General features: G+C 42.7%; 1 protein-coding gene across 3 annotated transcripts; it reads left to right on the forward strand.

The window, feature by feature from the left end:
- Positions 1 to 343: 343 nt before the first annotated feature.
- Positions 344 to 24,689, forward strand: tshz3a (teashirt zinc finger homeobox 3a). Of its 3 annotated transcripts, none has more exons than XM_088418114.1 (2): positions 344 to 699; positions 20,494 to 24,689. In XM_088418114.1, the coding sequence occupies exons 1-2, from the start codon at positions 660 to 662 to the stop codon at positions 23,811 to 23,813; spliced, it is 3,360 nt and encodes a 1,119-aa protein (XP_088274240.1). In that variant the 5' UTR covers positions 344 to 659; the 3' UTR covers positions 23,814 to 24,689. The 3 variants fall into 3 exon arrangements, with proteins under 3 accessions (XP_088274240.1, XP_088274241.1, XP_088274239.1); XM_088418115.1 differs by lacking the exon at positions 344 to 699 and adding an exon at positions 16,867 to 16,929; XM_088418113.1 differs by lacking the exon at positions 344 to 699 and adding an exon at positions 16,899 to 16,984.
- Positions 24,690 to 25,234: the final 545 nt, after the last annotated feature.

Raw genomic sequence — 25,234 nt, forward strand, 5'->3', positions numbered from 1 at the left:
TGTCATTACACTTGAGTCATAACGATTGTTTTTCATCCCAGTAATCCCTCGTTTATGTTTTCATTGTATCATGAGCTTGTCATCCAGATTGTTTGTGTCGTGGTCATGGATATTGTGTAAAGTGTTGTTGTTGTTGTTTTTTGATGACATAAAAAAGAACTGGAGGTGTGATGAGACTCACGCATCCGGTAGAGGTAGGAGGATACTTGTGGAAATGAGAGGAGGGGAGGCGTCCTCTTCGCACGCAGCTCAGCCTGACAAGTAAAGAGTTAACGGGGCGGTGGGTTTGCCCATTCTCCACTTTGAGTGACGCGATCATCCCTCTTCTTCCCCCAAGTTTGCTTGTTACCAGAGCAGGCGGCCGAGCTGCTTGGACGCGAGCTGCGTTCCGTGTTTCCGAGCGCGTGCGTGCGGGCATGCTTGTGTGACATCCTCGAGCACAACAACACGCCGACAACGTCGCCGACGCGAACGCGCCACCTCCGACCCAAAAAGCATGATGACTTTTTCCTCTCCGGCGGACTCCTCGATGTTGTGCCGAGGCGTCAAGCTTTCTGTGTGAGCGGAAGGTGGACCTTCCCGAATACGGCCAGTGGCTTTGTCGTGCGAGGAGAAAAAACAAGGAGGAGTTTGGCGGAAATCCCCACAAATAGTCACAAATGCCACGGAGGAAACAAGAGGCGCCCAAGCGCGCTTCAGGTACGTATCGCACTATCACGCGTGCGTGTGCCGAATAGCTTTTATGCGCTTCACGTGTTTATTTCACCCTAGGATCCGATAGCAATGAATGATCGCGACGTCTTTACCGTTCATGTGTGTAATAATAGGGTGGAAGTAGATTGGCGCCCGCTTTATTCTGCTGGCATAACTTCTTCACGCGAGCTAAAAAACAAAGTCGAATCCGTGCGGTCCTTTCTCTCTCTCTGGGCAAGATAAACAATTTTGGAGTAGACAATAGGAGTTTCGTGGGCTGGAAGGAGCCATAATCGACAGTTGCCATGTCCGATTTGACGGTTGATTGATTGGCTGTCACGCGGCTTTGATGTGATCCCTCCGGATTTGCATCAGAAAATCACTTCCCACCATGTGCTGCAGGCCCCTGACGTCACGTTTAAACCACTTTCAAAGGATCTGTGTACTTTTTCGCCTCCCCTCGAGCACACACACTGATGGTCAAGTGACTCACGTAAAAGTGAGGAGGGGAAAGGCGTCTCGTTTTTCTTTTTATTCAGCGCATTTTTGCATGTGTTTTTACTAACTAACCCAAAATGTACTACTTACACACGAGTAAGGCGTTTACGGGCTGTCAACTGCAGTTTAAAACAACAGGAGGCGCTAAAACCCCTGACAGTCATTTTAGACGATCAGAAACCTGGAAAAAAGTCAAATCATGGTTAAGGGTCCTAGATCAGGTATTTGTCAATAGAAAACATTTACTTTGATTTGTCATATTCATTTTCAATGATCTACTTTCTTTTGGGCAGCACAGTGGGGGTAGCGGGTAGCAAGTGTCCCTTTCATTTCTGAGGTTGCGAGTTTGAATCCGAATACCAGCCTTTCTGCGTCGAGTTTGCATGTTTAGCCTGTGCTCTGGCTTCTTCACACGTTCCAAAAGCATGCCCGCTACGTTAATTAAGACTATAGTCTGTCCATAGGTGCAAGTGTGAATGGTTGTTTGTCCCACCTTTGACCAAAAACTCAACCGAGATAAGCTTCTGCTCTCCTGTAAATCTGTGATGTAACAAAAGTGTATGGATAGCTGTTTTTTTTGTGTTTCCTGTAGTTTGCTGGAATCTGAGTAATGCGCACGGTACGCAACACTTCCCAGAAAAGTTGTGCTATGATGTAGCTCTGAATGAATTTTGCGCAAATTCTTGTAGTTGATCGCCATAATGTTGTTCTTTATAGCACAAACTACTTGATATTGAATCTCTGGCACCTCTGCTGGTTGCAATCAAATAGTTCACTCCCATTTTGCCACAATTCAATCAAGATGTGTTTCATCAACAAATCAGTTCTACACTGATTTTGTAATAATCAATTCCACAAATTACTTGGCGCATTCCTAACAGGGAGACGGCAGTTGTGCACACTCTGACATTGTACCTGTCGAAAAGCAGTGCTTTGAACGTTCTAAAACTTGAATAAAGTGTTCCTGAAAGTCATTAGCATGCATTCACTTGGCCAAAACACGTTTTATATAAAGGTACCCAACGGTTGCATGAATCAGGCTTGAAACGACACACACAGACACACACACGCGAGTGAAAACATCACACTCCTTTGCGCACATGTTCACTTTGAACGCACACACTCACACAGTGGCCAGGGGAGGTGGGAGGAGCGGGTAAGGGGTTGTAAAAGGAGCTGTGTGCTATGTAATGGAGGGGAGGAATGGGTTTGCTCTGTCAGACCGGGCCGCCACAACGGCTTTGTTTCATGTTTGATTTAATTGTCTCCACCCTGACAGGCCCATTCATCAATGGTTTTAATGGTCAATCAGAGACAGGCTGAGTGAGTGCTCCCATTCTGTTTAGCCATAAGCTGGCCCAGGCTTTTATTTCATCAAAATGCCCCAGCCTAATGTACATGCTCACTGGCTCAGAGTGGCCGCGGGGAGCACATAAAGAATGACTGAAAGCTTTCTGATTTCAGATCAGTGAGAAGGATGTTTTGTTCCTCCTCCTTGCTCGCTCTCCTCCTGCCCGCTACATGGCTGTTTGTCTGTTGATGAAAGGGAATAAAAGGGCTGTAATACAGATCGTTTGGTGTTTGTAGAAAACAACTTTTTTCTCGCTGAAACCGCGCTTTGTGCATTCATTCATCCATCCATTTTCTTCATTTTTTTCACACTCCCCTTGCACCCCTGTCAGTCAGCCTGTGCAGCTGCAAGTTATAAAGTTGTCAACTGTTCAGTGGCACACAAAGGGTGATGATGAATTGATTGCAGCACAGAGCGTGGTGATAGAGAGAGCAAAGAAAAGGATGACAGATGATGGGCCTTGATTAGGGACTTAGGGGGAGAGTCGGCCCACTGCAACCTTGAGACTTGCATGAAAAATCTACCTCCCCCATACACACGCACGCACGCACGCACCCTGTGTTGCTCCCTCATTGTCTCTCAAGCACACACGCTACCACGCACACACACACACACACACACACACACACACACACACACACACACACACACACTCCGGCGCTTACCATCTTCTTTGCGAGTAGAAAACTTGTTTTGCCTGCTTCATTAGCATCGGTCCAATTAGCCGAGAGGCTGATGGAGTCCTGACAGGCCTTGTGATTGGAGATGACAAGCTCGGGGTGCCCGGCCGAATGAGGTTTGCCACCACTTTGATGTAATCAACTTGATATTACACAGAGCTGCTCGCCTTTGGTTGTGCTGTAACTCAATTTTGCGCTGCAGGTGACAAATGGGCCACGTACCTGCATCAGGTCTGAGTGTTCTTAACAACTGGGGGCAGGCGGCTTTGTAACCTAACTGAGCAAATGTGTATGTGGAAGTGAGAACCCTCATTCTTTGTTGCTGATGACGGTTGAAACATTGCACCGGCCTAGCAAAGTCAACAATGGCAAAAACACAGTCGCTTCAATGAGACGGTCTGTGGAACTGTGCTAAGTCTGCTCGACCCCTACTACTTTGCACTTTATTCAGGAAAGCGAGCGTGGGTTTTCGATCAACTCGCGCGACTGTTTCTGAGACAGAAAGACAGCCAGGGGAGCTGATTCAGTTTGGAATGTCCTCCATGGTGACCGTCTCCCGTTTCTGCAGGCTCAGATTTCTATGTGCCAGACTGGCAGCCGTCGCTCATCGGCCCCCGCATATGTGCAAATCAGAGGGCATCTACTTTGTGATTTGTTGGCTTGGCTCATGCTGCGTGTGGTAGGGATAGATGGGCAGTGAGGTATTTGTAACAGCAACCCACTTGCTTAGATCACCTTGTGTCTTCTTTCCATATGCCGAGTTAGCGACACAAATACAAGGACTTGGAGCGCACACATTGCGCACACATGTTGTTTCCACGTCGTAAAAGTAAAATGAGGTAAAGTGTTTGCGTTTCCCTCTGCCCACCTGCTGTTTTATCTGTGTGCACTGTGGCCTAACAGGAGCAGCGGGGGTCAACTGAGCGACTTTTAAATAACGACGCGCCTCCTTTTATTCACAGGTGTAAGTAAATGTTTGGGCCTCGCAGGCCTGCTCGCTAATGAAAGTCTTTTGGCCGGATTCCGTTGAAGTTGAGTCACGTCTGTGATCTATGTGTCTGATAAGTGCATACCTAATGAGACCGTGAGCACCAGTGGAAGGAGGAAGGCTGACAGAGTGTTTCCCGCTGGTATTGACAGATGCCTTTTTGTTTTTGCCATGGGCCTTGAATCCATAAATCCTGCCTGGGTAATGATAACATTGCCACCCTGCCAGGAAGTGAGAGCAAAAGATGAGAAAAGGCAAAGTGGGGGAGGACAAGGAGGAGCTGTTGGTGTAGGGCTTGATGAGAAAGAGAAGAAAAGCGGGGTGGTAAAGTGGCCCTCGTCCGCGTTTTAACACACACTTGACAGATGTCAGGCCGGCGGGTTGGGCTCTGGGATAAGAAAGAAGCGCAGGGTCGCAAATAGAAAAGTGTTAGCCATCCGCTCTCCCGGCTTTCAGTGCTTTCAGACGAGGTTTTCAGCAGGGACGGCTGTCTGGGCGCCGAGTAGCAGGCTTTGTAAAAATAGTCCCACCGCTCTTGTGATAGATGCAGCTGCACCGTGGCGACAATTGGGGCGCACTCCAAGCTCCACCACCTCATCCACTCTCAGTCCTCGCAGAGGTAGAAAGCCTGGCGGGATGTGTGCTCGTTTTGGGGAAACTGAGCTGCGCTGTTCTTCGGGGGGCCTGAAACCCAATCCGGGAGGAGAATAGCCCGGCCATGCCAGAGAGCCGATTTCCTTTTCAACAGAGTCATTTATCACTGACCCACCCTTCGCTTCTGACATGGTGACGTGTGTCATTTATCAAACTGGCTTTAGCAGACACACATGGGAGGGAGGTGGATGCGTGCGGTGCGGTAGGCTGAAAGAGGCTGAAAAACAGTGACAAAAGAAACATGGAAGAATGGCGAAAGAGACGAACGGGCAGAAGAGAAATGACGTGCAAGGAAGGGATACTTTTTTTAACGCGAACGTTAAGAGTGATTTATCAGGGAAACTTTCCTGAAAGCTGCAAGAAGTTGGACGAAGGTGAAAGAGACGATTGAGTTACCCTAAGTTAATGTTTTGACGAGTGACAGAATGTTCCTCAGTGACCGAAGACATCTTTATGTAGGGGACAAAAAATAATATACAGTCACAACAAGTGTTTGCTTTGCTTTTCTGTGCACTCTATTCTACATACAAATTGAGCTCTTTCAGCCAGGCTTTGCATGTGCGTATGTGACCATATGGCGCCAGTGTTTAATGTGGTATGTGTGTGCGTGTGTGTGTGTGTGTGTGCGCGCGCTTGCTGTTCCCTGATGAGCTGGGCTGACAGGTATCACTCACTCAGCAGCCTGGCCTTTAAATGAACCCGGGCTGCTCTGCTCTCCCGTGGCCCTAACAGGCTCTCTGAAAGATGGATGCTTCTTTAAAAATCAGATTAATGATGGATACCGGGCTTATAGTGCCATTTATCATGAAGAATATTATTTAGGCCGATCTTGTATGGCTGTAACTGGAGAGCCAGGATGAGAAGAAGCAGGGTGGAAAGCCTTAGACAGACACTCACTGTGTGATGGATGGCTGAGCTCTCTCTCTGAGTGTTACTAGACACCAGTGCCGCAGCAGTAGACCATAATCAGATAGCCCAGGGATGTTTATACCGAAACTACACTTCCAGCATTGGGGAGTTGCTGTATGAAAGGTGTAATCTCAGAAAACAGAACTCAGAACCTGAAGGAATTGTTACGAGTTTGTGACCAGTCACATCTGAGCGTGCCCTTGTTCATCAAGGTAAAGCATGTGTTTTAAATGATGTTTTCTGTATGTAAAATACAGTATTTACATTAAACGGTTACAGAGGCAGTAACTTTTTGCTAGTAGGTATGAAAAAAGATGTCAAAATTTCCCTTCTCCATCTCAAGCTGGTGGGCAGAGGCGGTTTGATTCCCAAATGTCGTTATGATCCAGCGCGTTCAATTTTAAGTCTTTACCTCAATTTTGTGTAGTATTTTTCTGCATACTCACTACTTTTTTAGTACACCCATGCTCATAGGCACCAGCGTCTGCTCCCGCTCACTTTTACGTCTCAAACCCCTGGCAAGCATGCTTTTCCTTAACCCCCACACCAAAATAAACGTGGACGCGTGACATGGAAGTGGTAACAAAATAGTTTGAAGTACTTTGGTTCAACTGATGTTGAACCCCTTTGGTGTGAGTGCAGCGGCAGGGCACATGTGGTTTTGTTTGCAGCTGTGAGTATAGAAGAGAAAAAAAAAACATTTTCTGTATCAGTATCATGATATTTGGCCTACCAACCTTGGTATCAAATCCAAAATTACTAAACCACCCATACCTAACGGCTGGGTGATATTTCAACATCAGTATGTATTGTGATGGACACATGATGGAATGTGGACATGAAGCAGCAGCAGCTGAACCAATGAAGAAATGTGCACGTGTGCTCATTTGTGAGCTATATACATGCCCAACAAAAATGTGGCTTAACTTAATTCAAATCAGTTAAACGTCAACAATAACATTACTTTGTAGAAACGATTCACGTTATGTACTTACAGTCATAATATCATGAAGAGGTACACAAAAAGTGTACATTCCTTCAAAAGTAGTAAAATTAGTAAAATTAGTTTTTACTTTTAGATATTTTGAATGCCATTTTCCTCGATTGTTATGGTTTACTTAATTCGGTTAATTTGGTTATTTAATTTGCTTCCTGGTTTGTCGGCATCATTACCACTGAAACTTACTGCAGCTAACTACCGCGGGTAATGTGGCTAACAAACAAAGTTGGCTGTCTAAGTGGATTTCGGCTTTCAAAAACTAGCAAGCAAGATTGTGTGTTAATAAATAATAAATATGTTAACAATTTTGACTGATAATACTCCCAATATGCTCAGAGATGAAGAAACTGGCACACGTTTCATGCTGTCCACATACGATTTAGTTGCTCACTTGAAAAAGTTTACTGTATTTTCATGTCTAATTTGTCATGTACTGAAAAATATGAATATTTTTAATTTGAGCTATAGTTTTTGACAATATTTTGGCACTGCAATTTTATTTGAAGTGACAATGAGTCTTTTTTTTCATCTTATTTTATACTTTAAAAGCCATACAATTTACAGCTAGCTTCAAATTTTTGGAGGAAAAAGACATTTTCCTTACATATCAAAAATTAGTAAATGCAAAAAAAAAAAAAGACATTTTCCATTTGTTATTCTGTCTTGCAAAACAGACTGCTGTATGATGATTCTTTGCTTATCTACAGATTGAAGCAGACATTATTTTTGATTGAGTCAAATCAAATCGAATCATTTTGAATCGCAAATCAATTACAAATTGAATCGATGACCCCAAAATTGGACTCAAATCGTGAGACAGTCAAAGATTCCCACCCCTAGTTTTTCGACATCAAAATATTAATCATCATTCATTTACTCTTTGATTCAGCAAAACTTGACCATTTACAGATATTTTTGACACCCTTGTCTACTGTGTTTCACACATCATGTCTCGTTTTTACTCGAGATCTCGCTGTTGTAAGATTACGTCCACAGGATCTCGTTATGGAAAAAAAAAGCCTCATTAAAAGTACTATCTTTAGGCCCAAAACAACATCGACTCATTGACTCGATTTTTTTGTATCAGTGACAAGTCAAGTAATCAAATGAGCCAGTAAGTAAAAAGTGAAAATGAAACCCTTTGAAAGATCAAGAAGAGGAACAACACAACATGACAAAGCTAAACAAACCCAACACTCAAAGTAAAAAGCGGACTTTTCTACCAAAATGGACTAAATTATTTGGTTATAATATGAAGGTGATGATGGATGCCACAAATAACTTTATTCTCGTAGTTCAATCAATTTTACTGTTACATTTGTTAATATCTGATATTGGTTTTTGCTTGTGTATTGTATATGCAGTTTGAATCTTAGACTTACTTTGTCCTTTTTCTGCGCAATTTTTGGTAGTGTTTTTGGGAACATTTCTGTTGGGACCCATAGTTTTTTACGATTGCAACTCCAGGGGGCTGAACAGTTTCCAGAGGCCAAATTAGCGTTTTTATTTTTATTTTTTTACTTTTTTTATTTCCGAGTTTCTTTGAATTTTTCAGAGTCATATTGGCCACTTCTTAAAGCCAGACATGATACCTGTCACCTCACCCAACCTTGCCATTAACTGACTATTAAGTCTTGAAATTGTCAACAAATGTAACATTCAGGGTAAGTCCAAATGTTGTGGTTGGCTCTCCATTTTTCTGTGATGAGATAAGCGCTCGTAAAATACAGAATCCTGAGTTCATCAAAATGCTCCACCATCATCAGTGTGTGAAAGCGCTTTAAATGTTCCTTGCGTGGCAACATATGCCACACTCGTTACAAAAATTTTATTCGTATATAAGGATTATTCGTATATAAGGATTCTGTTTAAAGTACACAACCAAAGGCAAAAACTTCAGTAACTGTAGATTTACTGCAAACAGTAAAATGTTTTGTCATGTAAAAAATCCTCTTTTGGCACACAAACTTTTTTTTTTTTTTTTTATGTGTCTTTCACCCTCTCCTATGCCTCGAGGTTTATGGTGGTCATCCATCTTCAAGCTGTGTCCATCACCTCTTCGTTGCTAGGCAATCATGGCAGCAGCTGCGTAATGGGAAAGGGTTTATGTTTTCTCTTTCTGAACTTACCCACCCCTCGGAACTCCATCTCTACCCTGGGATTAATTTTTCATCACATTTTTTTTTAATTCGTGCAGAAATAAAAGCCATCAAATTTAGGATAGCCTAAGGTTTGCTCTACAGACATTCCTCATACGAACATTTGGAGATAGATTTTGTCAGATTTTGTAGATTTTGTCAGATTTTGTATGTAGTGCATTTTCTGTGATGCCAACACTGGCGCTGCCGTCATAAATAAACCTTCCGCCCAGTACATCTTTCCCCTGCTGATAGTGTAGTGCAGGGATGCCCAACAAAGCTCAGCACTTTTGCAGTGATAACGCAAAACAAAGAGTAAAATGACCCAGGCAGGATAGACATATTTACCGGGCAGTAACTAATTAGAATGGGCCAGAAGTGCTATGAAATACTGGACAGTATACTGAGAGAAGGCACTGCCTGTCACTCAATGTTAAGCAGGAATTGTTCTGAGAGGACAGTCATTGCTGCAAAATAAACTCTACCATAGCAAGAAGTGGATGACATGATTGGCCTAGGCACACTTTCATTTTAAAGTTTTTCCCGGAAGAATGGTACAGTGACAGCGGTCAACTTGTTAGTCTCTGGCGTGCAGCTCCGGATGTACTAAACACAATGCTTTGTTTCCGATTGACATTCTTTTGTCGGCTAATTTTTAGTACTAACGACGTACTAACAAATTCAGCTAATGAACTGGCACCCAGAAAGTAACTCGTTTGTATGTAGAGGCTGTCTGTAGTCAGTCCTCCTCAAAATTATACATTTTAAAATTCACATTTCACACAATGATATCATTTGTCACTGGGGTGGTATCGTTATTAGTACACATGTTTCCATCTGTGACACTTTTATAGTTTAGGAACCTATTAGTACCCTATTAGCCATAGATGAGGTACACTTACATTGGAGTACAATAATTCACACTTTGGGGTAGTTTGGAGAGGATTGTACCTTGATTTCTTGAATTCTCTCCTACCCTAAATCTACTAAAGATATATGACTTGCATTGCATGTGTCCATATCATTGCCGGTGAAATGGCCACCGTTTAGACATGAGGTCACACAAAGCACTGTACTTTCACACTGACATGATATAGCTGAAGCTGTTTTTGAGGAGAGTTCACGAGGGTAGACTGTGTTAAAAGCCTGCTGTGTAAGCTGGTTATAAAAACATTCCATTGACAAGGTATTCTAAGTATTAGGTCCAAGACAAAAATCAGACCTGCTACACCTCATTTGGACTCCAAGCTGACGTTGTTTTGTTTTTTGTTTTTTTTTACTCTTGATCTTTTTTTTCTTAATCAATCTTGTTACAGTCTGTCCAACTCCATTCACAGATCCTAAATTTTCACTAATTGCCTTGTTACAGTACTTGAGGCCTAAACAATTAAGAGGAAAACTCACAAAAGAATTGCGAGGTAATGAAAAAGGTAGCATGTACTGTGGCGCAGTGTGAATAATCACATCAATGAATAAAACAGGCTTGATGAGGAATTTTACCACTGTTTATAAGATAAGCTTTGTGATGCTGGTGGATTCATATTCAATACTAGGAGTATATGAAACACCATTTTTTCCAAAATGTGTATTTATTTTTGAAACATCTGTCCCTAACCTAGCCGACTAAACTTGAATTTGAACATTAACATTGAAATTGTGAAATGCACCAACAGGCATGGGACCGATACCAGATTCTGACAGTACAATAACCTTGAGCAAAAATATCATCATATCATGGTATTGAAATCACAGCTCACCAAACATATTAATTTAAAATCTTTTTGGGTAAATTGCCATTTTTCTACATTATAAAAACTGTTTCATTTTTTAACAAAATATATAACACAGCATTGGTTAAAATAACAAATGTTTACCATGCTGAATTAAAATAAATATGTAAATAAAATTGAAACAAACCCTTAGTGAGCAACACGGATTTTGCTCACCAATAAACATATCCTGTACATGAATTCTTTCTGATTGAACACATTCAATTTTAACTGAAATATGGGCACTTAATTAGTATAAAATAACAATATTTTAAAAAATGATCAATCACTCAACTATTATGTGTATCAATTAATAATACAATGTGGATTCTGTCATTTTCTGTTGACTATTTCCTCACACATGCACACAGGCACATACATACACGTCAACGCACATAGTCAACGTGAAGTGACAGAATCCACATTTTACTATTAATTGATACACTTTACCTGCGGTATTTAGCCATAGTACCCAACTTATAGTGGTAACCCGGTACGGGAGATGACACGGGAGCGTGAAAATAAAGAAATAACTTACTGGTTTGGACAGACTGAGATGGTTTTATATGACCGTGACTTCTCAAACCGCGATAAATCGCCAATCCGGTTATTGTCCAATGCCTATACACTGTTTTTGCCTACAGCATAAGCAATGCCTCGCTATGCTGTGAAGTTATAAAGGCATTAAAATACAAAAATACAAAAAAAAAAAAAAAAAAAGACTGTGTATATTGTCTTTTAAGGTTTACAATACAATACGGATTACATGATTTATGCTGGTTTTAGACTTAAGCAAACTTTTCACTGGATGTGTAATTAGCGTAATGAGCTACATTCAGAATGGCAAATCCATTATTTCCAGTTATGGTCTTGAGAGTAATATAAAAGTAATGCAATAGTAGCTTAATGCATTACATTTCAAATACAGTAATATTGTACTGTAACTAATTACTTTGAAATGACAGTTATAAATAATGTATTACAGCTTTGAAGTAATTTGCCCGAGACTGTTACACACGCACACACACAGTGTAATCGTCACTAAGCAGGTCAAGTGCCGACGAACCTCTCAGTCTGTCACCGATGTATGCCCGTTTTGCTGATGACTGACCGAAACAGTAGCTCTGACTGCATTCACTGTTAATCCAGAATACTTTGCACAAAATGAAAGTCTGCAAAAATTTCAAAGCGTAAATTTCTTCAACAATTCCCTCAAGGTCTTAATTCTAGTTTTCCAGAAGTTCAAAAGGTAAAAGAATAAGTCCACGATCATATCGAGCCCCCGCCATTCAAAAAGTATGAAAATGCCACAAAAGCAAACGTCTGTGCTACAACAAAACAGGTGCCTTCTGAAATTGTGACGCCATGAGTGATGCAATAAATAAACAATGAGCCGACTAACCCCGTGGATATGAAACGGGAACTTATCTCCGTGACATACAAGGGGTCCTTCTGCAATCAAGCATCATAGTGACCAGTGATCAAAACAAATGATGAAATTAAATGTCACCATTTTTGCTATTTTCATTTTGTATTGTCTAAAAAACATTCAGACTTTGAATAAGGTTATAAATTCATGCCACACATTTTCCGAGGAAAATAAGTAGTTTAGCCACACTCCGGCAACACTAAATTAAACATAAGTTGTGTTCAAGACCTGCTGTGTATTTATTGACTCCTTTAATTTGGCTAAAATTGCATAAAAATTATATATATTCGATTCTCATCGTGAGGGCTCTGATTCAATTCAGAATCAATTTTCAATTATTTTTTATGTGAGAGATGTAATATGTGTTTGTTTTCATTTGAAATGTGTATGCATAGTTATTTTGTTTGGTTTTATTTCATTTTGTTTTGGGGACATACTGAAGTTTTGTGTTGTGTCGATAACAGACCATTTGCTTTCTGTTCTGTATGAATGGTTCCTGGTTACAGAGAAAAGTTCATTAGAGCAAGGAGAGTCGCAGCATGAGGTGGGAAGTATAAAAAGACATTACTAAACGCTGTTCCTGTTGTGGATCTAAATAGATCCAAATGCAAATGCATGAAGGCAGCAGAAATACTTATCATGGCTTCAGTGTGATTGGGACCCCTGAGAGCATCGCCTATGGAGGCTTACACAATCACCAGAGCCGTGATCGTCAAAACCCCTTTGTTATTAACGGAGTGAAACGTCGCATTGACATTCAAGGCTTTTTTTAGTCTCACCAGTTTGCAAAACGCTAAAAGACTGCGTTTCTCTCGATGTCCACGCATCACATATTGGTGGTGCCTTTTTGCTCGTTCCGGTCAAGTCACTGGCGACTTTTCTTTGAATCTCTTGGTAAATCTACCTGGCACAACTGTCTTATTTGAAAAACCTTCAGGATGGTATTGCGTACGTTGGCTCCGTTGTCTATAACATGTTCTACCACACTGTAAGAGCGTAAATCTTTGCTTTCAATGAGGACGGGTGGGTTAAAGTTCCTCCATTTTTTTATTTTTGTGCATCCAGCCGTGTAGGCTTGAATTTCTAGAATTAGCTGCTTGGTGTTGTCACAACACAGCATGCCTCTGACGTAGTGTGGAAGTCTACAGGAAGGGGATCGATTTCTTTTTGTTTATAGTGATATTGATTTGGGGACATTTTGAATAGATTATGAATCACAGGATATAAGAATCCTTATTCTTATGTGATTTGATTGTGAAGTGTGTGTGTATGTTTTGCAATTTTTAACTTTGTGATAGAGTTCTTTCAGATTGCATATTCTCTATCCAGTATTCTTCCATCATCTGTTTTTGTAAAAGCCATTTTCTCTACACGTGTCGTGTTTTATCCCTTCACATCTCCCGTTTTAAGGCGCCCCTTCCAACAGGACAGGAGATCTTAAGTAGTAACTGTGACAATGAGGTAAATTTATCAAGTGTGTCGCGTGTGTGTGTGTTGTGATAAAATATTGATATGTGCCATTACTATATTGATAATTTATTTATGTAGAAAGGCCAACAATGTATTGCAATCTCGAGACTCCTCTCACCGCCCTACACCACTCGAGTAATTCTTGTTAGTGGTGGTCTGATTTGGTCATACAGTGGTACCTCGGTACTCGACCATAATCCGTTCTGAGGTGGTGGTCGAGCACCGATTTGTTCGAACACCGAAACCATTTTTCCCATAAGAAATAATGGAAAGTATGTGTGCACAAGTAAATGTGCACAAGCAGTACATGATAAAGATAAAGATAAAGATAAATAAAGCATTATAAACCATTTTGTATAATTTACTTACGTTTTGGAGAGTGGTTGATGGCATACAGGAATGGATGTGGAGAGGACGGGAGGGAGTTACTCCTTCCATGATGACGCTAGCTAACTGCGACGCGAGGTACATCGCGTTCATATTTTGCTATAATTTCCTTCTTCGGTTCAATAGTGGTCCTCATTGTTTTCCTCTTTGCCTTCCCCTTATCACTGTCTTTCTTTGGACCCATTATTAAGGGCTGGAGCAACACGAAAAAGTTTAAATCCGGGAAGAAATACTCGAACAAACGTCTTACTCCGCTGGCGGTCTGAGTTGAACTGGCGCTTACCCGCTGGCCGAGAAGGGCCGAGGAGCGCGTTCGGGTCGGCTCGGCTCGGCTCGGCTAGGCTCGGCTAGTCGAGAACCGAAAATCTGATCGAGGTCCGATGCATTACCTACTTGATTTTTTTGGTCGAGCACCGATTTGGTCGAGTATAGAGGCGTTCGAGGACCGAGGTACCACTGTATTGGGAAACAATAATCTGACTGAATTGTTACAGTTCCTGTTTGCATTAAAACATAAAGAAATTACTGTATGCCTCAAGATGCACTGCCTTTTAATTTTAATTTATTCACAGAAGTACATTTTTTTTATGGAACCAACAAATACTCTATCTACTGTATGCAGTCATTCATTTTCTATACTGGTTATCTTATTCAGGCAGGGGGGAAAATGGAATATATTCTATCTGATCATAAGCAAAAGGCGGACTACACCCTGGAGTGGTCACCTGTCAGTCTCAGAGAGTCTTTAACGAAAACCATTCACTTGTTCACTGAGTGGGAACCCTCACTCCTTTCCTCAACAGTGACACTTATCGACATTTAAAAAAAAAAAAAAACGTCTGTAACTTGTCATTTGCAACAGCTCTTTCAAATGTCTTGTAGCCTTGACTTTTAGTCTGTTAGCACAAGCTATAAGTTTAGTGTCCTGTCGAAATTGAGTGGCCGGATTAGCTGTATATTTCTCATCTTCAAGGCCATAAATCCAGTCAAAGCCAGAATAAGAGCCAATCCAGTTTCTCACCCTCTCTCTCGCTCCCCCCCCCCCTCCCCCCCGCCGCGCAGACATACACATAAACAGGTCCCCCCCGCCCCATGTGAGGTACATTGACAAGGTTCAGCCCGAAGCTTTGCTTGAGGCCAGAATAATCTCTCTGTTTTTCCCATCTCCCGTATCACACATCCTGCACTACAATCAGCGGACACAATGTATTCACAATGCCATCAGGGGGTAGAGAACACACATGCACACAAATAACAAATTACAAAGGCTGCCTGATCACGGTAAACATGATCATTTGTGTTAGCAAAATGTCACAGCTCAAGACTGAATGAGTAGCATGTAAAATCGATGTGGAGCATAAAAATGTGTGACCTTGTTAAAACAAAATGTTTCAAGGATCTGACCTGTTTTTCAGTTTTGGAAGCAACAATAAGTTGCAAAATAAATATATTTAAAAAAGGTCTAATAATGTTATGCTCCAACTATAGTAATCTACAAGTTAAGTGTTCATGCTGAATTTTTAAACAAGAATCATGCCAAACACAATTGACTTATTGTTTAAAGAAATATCTAGTAAGCCTATATGTTCTTTAACTGCAGTTGACAGCACTGAGGTTTAAAACCTCATCGTCTGATATAAGAGTTTTCAGATTGTGGTTTGTTTGGTTCTAAAATGGCTTCCTGTCCTGTTGCATGCAGGGATGGTTTCCTTTAAAAGCCCCTCATCGATGTTGGTCTACGCTCGCATGGATAGAATACTGCACTGTATCCTCTTCATGTTGGGATAGTATTGAACCTTGTGCGGTCAGAACTCTGCCTCCAAATCATCAAACATTATCTTACAAATTCTCAGAAACTTCCTTTCCACTTGAACTTGAACTAGCTAATGATAATTACGATGTGTAGAAAAATATTAGCCAAGATGAAAATCTGCCTAAATCTATTATAATAGTTGCTAATTATCTTTTTTCTCCCATGGTGTTCAGTTATTTAAAGTCTCTACCGTCTCCTAACAGTCTCAGTCATCTTTACTGTATGTCGGGACCACCCATGTAGATAACTTCCTCTCTCATCTGCCAGCTGCTATTTCTGCATAGTGCAGTTCACTGTGTGATTGCTGTAATTAAACTCGGAAACAAGACTAAACATTTGTAAATTGTATTTCAAATGATATGAAGCAATTAAAGGATTAGATCACATTAGAAAATATACTGCGCGCACAACAAATGTTTCGGAATAGAATCCATCGATTAAGTGTTTCTATATACCGCACACTTTATATTCTGACTTAGTTTTACCTTTTTGAGTTCAAGAGATTGCAGTTTGAGTCAGACCCAGGTAGGGTTTTTAATGACGCATCCTGTTTACTACGTTGCTCTTGGGTGGGATCTGGCACCCAGATGGTTTTCCCATCTGTGAAGGCCCCACCAGTAAAACGCATGTGGATCATCTCGGGACTGATTTTAGAAAGCAATAGGATTTAATGACAGGACTTTAACGGGTTCTAAGAGAAGAAAATGCTTATAGTGTATAAATCACTCAGAACACTAATGTACTAAATGTACTTATTTTACATTTTCATTACAATGCTCATCATACTAAAAAGGTTAAATCAGCGATTACGGCCTTTTCAGCGATAGCCCATCAGATTTGAGAGCATCGTCACCTCCCTGCTTATTCACCCTTTACCTGCAATGTCTGTTGTCCCAGATAGTGAGAGCAACACTGCAGCGTTTCTATCAGATCATCTCTCCCTCCTGGTCAGCGGCCCTCATGTTTACGTAAATGATACTCCACAGGAATGCTTCCTGCATGCCAAGATGAGACCGTCTTTCCTCATTGCTTGCATTCATCTGCGTGTACAATTGTGTTTGGGCAGGAAGGGTGCTGTCCTAACTGACTGACTGATTTTATTTAGACAAATGAGACTACCCGAGGTGGATTTGAAGCCATGTATCACAAGGTGAATTGTAGTTTTCTGTTTGCGACTCGTTCAAATGCCATAAAGCAACAATGCGGTAAGGCTGCATACCTTTATACAAATTGTGAAACTACAATCCTGCCTTTGCGAAGATATTATTATATCACCTTGAAGTGACTTTTAACAAAGGTTCATTGCTTTGGTCTTTGTTTGCTGTAGTGGAGATTTGCATGCATACTGAGAGTTGTTTCTAATATTTTGGTTACCTTAGCTACCTGACAGGGAAACCGCCTTCCAATATGATGAAGCACATTTGTACAACAAACCGCCTTCCAATATGACGAAGCACATTTGTACAGCACTGCGTCACACAACACCAAACTCAGCTCTTGTTATAACATAGGAGGCGTACCCAATTTTGTGGCCGTTTCATATGAACAAGCCTGTCTAGTCTTGGGGTAATGCGAGAGGATGACACCCACATTTGTTACTTTGTGACATATGTCAGGTCTACTTGGTCATTTTAGTTCAATTTTCATCGTTGCAAAAAATTTATGATTCACAAGGAAGGAATGTTGGAAATGGATAGTATTCAATGTGGTTTTTGCGTAGGTTTTGGAGGCCTTATTTCCAGATTTTCAAGCTGGTCACTGCCTATTTCTTACTCTCTAAATATACACAGGTTAATATAACCCAATTATGAGTAAAAAAAAAAAAAAAAAAGGACTCACACAATATTTTAGTCAATTTGTCACAAATTTTATTGTTGCTTTGGACAAAAAAAAGTAAATGAGTCATTGTGCACAGGAAAACCTCAAAAATTGAGTTGCTTTGAATTGTTTGAAGTTGGTCCTTGAGAATCCTCAAATGTGAGTAACCATTGGCAAGAAATCTGTCAACCGCAGATATTGACTTAAAAGCCACTTAAACTTTCATGGAATTGAAGTCTCTTCTTCTGTCTCATCACAGGTTCAATTCCACTTTCCAAACAAGCTCTGGAAAGAGGCTAGCGCATGGAATTACTTTTTTCCCTTTAAAAAAAAAATGAGAAGAAACGTTTGATGTGACGTACAATGCATTTGTTTTGTCACCTAAGAATCAAAATTCTCTTTTACTACAGTTCAGAATTGATGTAAAACAAATTGTAAGTCAGTCAAAGATTCCCACCCCTACTTCTTTCAGATGACCAAGTGCTGCCCAAATTTTCCACGGACCAGTACCGGTCCTCTCCTCAATGGTTGGGGACCACAGGGCTACACAATATTAGGACATCACTACATATTGTTTCTTGCCCATATGCTTACATATCATGGCGATAGTTTAATAATCTTTGTTGTTGTTGTTGTTTTTTTTTTTTTAATACTAAGGGAGCCTCTATACTGCTATCACCTTTTATTAGCTTGATAAATCACCTCTGTTGTCAGTCAAGCCAGGGAGAATAATTGGATGTGGTTGTCGCCCTACGTGATGGATTATCAGTCATTGGGGATTAAATTAACAGATAGCGCTCAGACATAATGGTTTTTGTTTTGCATTTTAAATTGCCTGGGAGCACTGCTACACTCTGTAGGTTTTTATAGCTCGTCCTTTTGGACTTCACTCCCCCACTCTGCAATTTAGGCCTAATGACAAATGAGTATTAATAGGGCTGCAGTCCTTTACAAGTATTGAATTTATTCTGCAAACTTTGAGCACATAGAGACCCTCGGGAGCGCCTGCAAATGGTGGCACCGTAACATTAAATAGGATGTAGCCTCAGATGCATGAACCTGTCAGACAATGTGTAGAGATATGTACCGCAATTTTTTATTGAGGAAGAGACAAGTGATCTGACAGCGTGGTCAAGTGGTGTAGCGGCCCCGCTTGATACGAGCTGACATCTGTGACTAGTTAGTGGGGATACAAACACATTACAGCGACTACCTCATTCTGACTGGATTTCCTCTTTCAAATGAGAATCTGACAGCAATTCCTTCCAGAGGAGAAGCGGATGAGAACCTTAAACTAAAAGGAGAGAGGGAGTGGGCAGTCGCTTGCCTGGTAGCAATGTTCCCTTGCGTGTTTGCCCGAGCATGAGCAATTTAACTCCTTGCCCCTTGCTCCATCCTCCCAGACCCTCCCTCCCTCCCTTCCACTTCCACATTATCATAATTGTGTCCAGAACATGAGGGGCCAGGGAAGTGATCATGTCATTTTATTTACACCCTGCATGGCCCTTTTTACAAACGACATGCCACCGACTGCCAAACGGATTGGGGCTCGACGACATCTTTTGATCAGAGCTGTCGAGGCCTATCAGCTTAGAATGGCAGGTAATGGATACCCAGTGACAAACCAAATCTCTGGGAGAACAGAGAGTGGGCCGCACCTGCCAGGTCTCCATTAGGCTGGCCAGCGCTGCGGAGATGCCTACTGACTCAGGCCCCGGGGCCTAAATCAGACCAGCGCCAGCCGCATGGATGTCTGGAGATTGGCTGTTAGCACTGGAAATGAGAGTTATTTCTGCTATGACATTTTTGTTTAGAGTGGATGTGCTTGTGTGTGTGTGCATATGTGTGTGTGTCGGGGGGGGGGGGGTCATGCCGGTTGTGTGCTAAAATGCAGTCACTGCTTCTTTGTAAGCTATCTCAGTCTTAGCGGGGCTTGGCCAGAAATCTTTGTCATGGGTTTTCTTTAGGTTTAGCAGTTTAATTAGGTGCATAAAAATGTGTATCTACACCACTACATGAGCAGAAATTGCATTTAGTGGAGGGCACTAGGGCAATATCACAGTATGAAGTATAAACACTCAGATACAGATTTCTTTAACGCTACATTTTATTCTGACTCTCTCAGAAAGTCCTTATTCAGTTTAAATTGTTTCACCTTCTTTAATTTGTTTATTTGCCCTATTCAACAACATTTATGCCCTGTTGCACATGCATGGAAGTTGAAGCCTGTAAAGTTTTGTATCATGAAACTAACTGCACACATTGCAGAGCTAATCCTCCGCTCCCTTATAGGATGCATATTTGACATGTCAAACTTGCATCAATAAATTCAAACATTCCTCTTTTGGAACTCTTCATCGTTTGCTATTACGAGCGTCTGTAAGTGTGTGTGATCAGAGAAAAGGGCAGATGAAGAGGCGTCAGACATATTAACTGACAGATGGAGGTTGATCCAACTCATTTATTACCCCAGAGGAGAATGCCACAGTAAGATTGGGCTTCATTAATTTCAGATTTAGTTTTCATTTCAAGCTGTTGCGCCCTGAGATAAATAAAATGGTGCATTATGTTTTTGCCAAGATATTTCTTTTTTTGTTTTTCTCCAATACATGGAGTGAAAAGAGGGGAGGCATAAGTTCCATGTGGCTGGGGTAGTATATAAATACAGGCTCGCCTAGAGGAAAATAACACCTCAACGGTTGATGAGGTGAAATGGGATGACTGTAATTTCTCAGCTCAGCTTTAAAGGCTCCCACACAGATGGCTCATTTATCCCGGGGAGTCCTCGGGCACACATTGCAGAGAAACTTTTTTCAGTTATTCTAACACAGCGTGTTGACTCCTTCCAATTTTACTCATCTTGTTCTTTCTCGCTTTGTCTCCATTTGCCCTACAGCCTATTCTCCGGAGGAGCTGACAAAGCACCCTGCAGAGGATGAGCAGGCGGAAGCAGGCGACCTGCCCTCAGCCCCTCAGGATGACCTTCCCATGAAAGATGAGATTGTGGAGAAAAGCGTGGGGCCTGCCAAGGACCATGCATGTGACCAGGACTCAGTAGGGGCTGCGGAGCTGTCAGGGCAAGACATGGACAGCGAGTCGCATGTGAGCGAGATCAGTGATTGTCTCTCAGACTTTGACAGCCCCTCGAGAAAAAACGAAGGAAACTTGGGCACCACGCCTCTAAATGGCGGCACCAAGACACCACCGGTCGGAATGGACACTTTGGAGCATATGAAGGCCATCTATTCCAGCTTCCTAACTAGTCCCCTTTGGGCACCGCTGAACTTTAACACAAAACCGATACAGGTGCCACCATCCGCTTCGACAGAGAAGCCAACTCGCAGTAACAGTACCAGTAGTAGCAGCAGCTGTAGCAGCAGCAGCTATGACTGGCATCAGTCAGCGGTGGCAAAGACACTTCAACAAAATCCTCCCCAGAGTCATCACACTGCCCAGTCTGAGCCCAGCCTTTTTAGCACAGTCCAGCTCCACAGGCAAAATCCAAAATTGTTTGGTTCCATTTTTACAGGTGCCAGCAAGTTCCGCTGCAAGGGCTGCAGCGCCGCTTACGACACACTGGTAGAGCTTACGGTTCACATGAACGATACGGGCCACTACCGTGACGATAACCAGGACAAAACGGGAAATGGCGCAAAGCGCTGGTCCAAGCCCCGCAAACGGTCCCTTTTGGAAATGGAGGGCAAAGAGGACGCCCAGAAGGTTTTGAAGTGCATGTACTGCGGCCACTCCTTTGAATCTCTGCAGGACCTTAGCGTCCACATGATTAAGACCAAACACTACCAGAAAGTGCCTTTGAAGGAGCCCATGGCCCCCGTGGCCACTAAAATCTTGTCTTCTAAAAAAAGGGGACTTCTGGGCCTGGAGCTTAATGCCTCACCGCGTTCCAGAGAAGGAACCCCCAAAGCTAAACACTCACACTCAGACTTGAGCGAATCCTCACAAAAACGTTCCTCCAGTCCCTATGCAGCTTCGGGCAACCGATATGCTCACCAGAACGGTGGAAGCTATGCCTGCCAGTTCGAATCAAACAAATTCCAGATCCTCAAATGTATGGAGTGTGGTAGTTCACACAATACACTGCAAGAGCTGAGGACCCACATGATGGTGACTGGGCACTTTCTGAGAGTGACAAACTCTGTAGGAAAGAGGACCAAAATGCTCCCCGAGGCCACCTCCCCTAACCCTGGGAGCGTGACCACACCTTCGGAGCCAAGAGTTCAGTCCGTCCCACTGGCACCCTCCACCTTCTCTCCTCCGCCTCTTCAAACCATGTCGACTACCCCTGCCTGCTCTCCTCCTCTCAAAGAGATCAAAAGGGAGGAGGTTGAGGAGGAGTGTACAAAGCAAGAGGACATTGGCAATGGAAAACAAACCGTAGATTCAGTCAGGAAGGAGGAGGATCCAGAGAAGGAGGAAAAATATGATATCTCAAAGTATAACTATCTTACTGAAGAGGACCTGAAAGAGGGTCCTAAAGGGGGCTTGGATATTCTGAAATCACTGGAGAACACTGTTACATCAGCGATCAACAAGGCCCAGAGTGGGAATCCAAGCTGGGGGGGCTATCCCAGCATTCACGCAGCTTACCAGTTCCCCAGTGCCATCAAGCTACAACAGGGAAGCGTCGAAAAGCATTCCCCAATGAAGTTCTTGTTTAACGGTGGGGATGGAGTGTTGTCCTCCCTCACCGGCAACCAGCCTCTAATTAGCCCACCTCTTACCCAGTCTTCCCCCTTTCCCAGCAACAACTTCCAAGCGATGGAGGATTTAGTGAAAAAAGTGACTGAGAAAGTAGCAAAAGTAGAGCAAAGGGTGAAGCGGTTGTCTCCCAAAAGGGAAAACCGCCTCTCCCCCTGCAAAAGTGAGGCTGGCGAATTGCATAAGGGTGGAGGGGCTGACTCACCTAGGGAATTGAGAGCACTCACCCCAGCCAATAGCGACAGGGGAATCCATAGCGACCGAGCATCCCCGGCAACAGAAACCAAGAGGGAGACAGCAGTCAAATCCCCGCACGGCTCCGACTTAACATGCAGCACCGCCATCATCACTGGCCATACTCCTCCGGAGCAGCCCTTTGTCAATCCTCTAAGTGCTCTTCAGTCAGTAATGAGCATCCATTTGGGGAAAGCGGCCAAGCCCTCCTTGCCAAACCAAGATCCCCTGAGCCTGCTCTCCAGGTTCAGCCAGAGCATGGCCGAGCGGGCCGCTGTGGCTGCCCCTCCTCCACAGACTAAAAAGCCTGAAACCGTCGTCGACAATAGTTTTTGTCAGTCCGCTGACGACCAGCCCATGGACCTCACTAAAGGGAAAGGTGAAAAGGGGGAGAAAGGCGTGTCGGTGGCGTCGGCCCCCTTAACGCCCTCATCCACCGCCTCCTCCATCTCTCCCTCCTCTCTTGTTACCCCTGTACAGCTAACTGTGGTTTCTCCCTATACATCAAACAGCCCTTTACATGAGAACGCCCTGTCTGATATCTCTGACATGCTGAGAAACCTGACACAATCCCAGCCCGCCCCAAAACCAGCCTCTCGGTCGCGGGTCGCTGATAAAGTCGAGGGCCTGCTCTCTACATGCGATGATGAGGACGGAGCCCTGCACGGTCACAAACGCAAAGGTCGACACTCCAGCTGGAACCCCCAGCATCTCCTCCTCCTGCAGGCGCAGTTTGCCTCCACATTGAGGCAGACGTCCGAGGGGAAATACATCATCAATGATCTCAGCCCACAGGAGAGAATGCACATATCTCGTTTCACGGGTCTCTCGATGACAACCATTAGCCACTGGCTGGCTAACGTCAAGTACCAGCTAAGAAGAACGGGCAGAACCAAGTTCCTGAAAAACCTGGACTCCGGTCAGCCTGTGTTCTTCTGTAGTGACTGTGCCTCACAGATCCGGTCCCCAACAGCGTATGTTGGTCACCTGGAAGCTCACCTCGGCTTTAGAATCAGGGACTTGGCTAAGCTCTCGCCAAAACAGACTGTCAGGGACTCCCACGCGTTGGCTGAGAAGCTTGCGCCCCTGGAGTCCTACGTGTCGCCACAAGATGACTGCAGCAGTAATGGCTCCGTGTACCGCTGCCAGCTCTGTGTCCGTAAATTTGCCACTAAGCATGCCATTAAACTACACCTTAGCAAGAGTCATGGGAAGTCTCCGGAGGACCACTTGCTGTATGTCTGCGAGCTCGAGAAACACTAGCGTGCTCTCATCATTTGAAAACTAGCGAATTTGTTGAAAACAACAAATGCAATTTGTGTCATAACACACTGATGCCAAGAACTACTACTGGTAAATAGTGTCAGCACAAAGAATTTACTTCTATTTGGTCAATAGAATTTTCATGTCTGTATTAAAAAAAAAAAAAAAAAAAAAAATATTTAAAAAAATTCTGTTTTCAAATCAAATTATTAAATGTCCAAAATATTCAACCAAATTTGTTGGTAATTGTGCCGTCTGTCTCGATTTATGTGCACCTTTTGGTGTGAAAGACAAAAGATGAAATCTACGTCAACAAATAACTTGAAATTAATTTACTATATTTATTTCATGATTTTATTTTAACTTGATTTGCTGGTAAAGTGCATGTTCAGATCATTTGTACAGTCCCGTCCTGTCCTGCCCTAAATTTTAAAACAAAGTTTCTAATTGGTCATTCTTAGAACAGCTTAAAACAACCAAATACCCGAAATAGCTCTCTTAAAAAAAAAAATAAAAAATCTGCCAAACAGCAAAATTTTATTTTTACATGTATCTCTCTGTCAATCTTTGGAGTTTCTTGCTGATTGTAAAAGGTGCACTGTACTTTATAATTGAGTGAGAGACAAAATCCAGGTTTGTTTATGTAAAAATGTACATATAGTGTATATGCTTACAACTTGCTGTTTAAATTATGCATACTTGTTATATTTCTTAATTTAAAATGACTATGACTATTCACTGGTGCAGAGCCTTGAAGAAGAATAAAAGGACAATGTTTTGCACACTAGTTTTATAAATGTTATTTGATAAAGACAAAAACAACTATGTTAATGCCTTGTGCTTCTATTATTAAACTGAATTAATGCTGCAGAGAATGTGTCTTGTTTTTTGGTGTTGTTGTTTTTTATCACATACGTGTACCGGTTCCGTTTGCGTCCATTTTGTTATTTTTAACTGACACATTAAATTTTATGATTTAGTGAGAGCTGCAGCCTATCAGAACTGACTTTGGGTGGGAGCCGGGGTCACAGACACAAATCATATTTATTGCAATCTCTCTTGGTCTGATTGCAGCGTTACGTGCGTACCTTCCAGCGCATTCATCTATAAGGTTCCCGGTGATTTCTTTGTCGCCGCGTCGGTGCCAGGCTCTGGAGGTGCGAGCGGTGCCGCTGCCTGCAAGGCGTCTGGCAGGTGCTGCGTGCTGCATGTAAACCACCAGATGTTTCTGAAACGAGCCACTGGAGGAGGTGGAGCAGGAGGAGGAGGCAGGCAGGCTGCAGCAGCAGGCGGAGTGGGCTGATTACCACAGGGGCTTGGATGCCATCAGGAGCCCCGGGCACAGACAGCAGATCTGGCACACACCTGTACTCCAAGACTGTCCCTTGGAAAAAATAAAGGGGATGCTGTATATGCGCATT

Source organism: Hippichthys cyanospilos, chromosome 6 (genome assembly GCF_059441005.1).
Source record: "Hippichthys cyanospilos isolate Australia breed blue-spotted pipefish chromosome 6, RoL_Hcya_1.0, whole genome shotgun sequence".
NCBI lineage: Eukaryota > Metazoa > Chordata > Actinopteri > Syngnathiformes > Syngnathidae > Hippichthys > Hippichthys cyanospilos.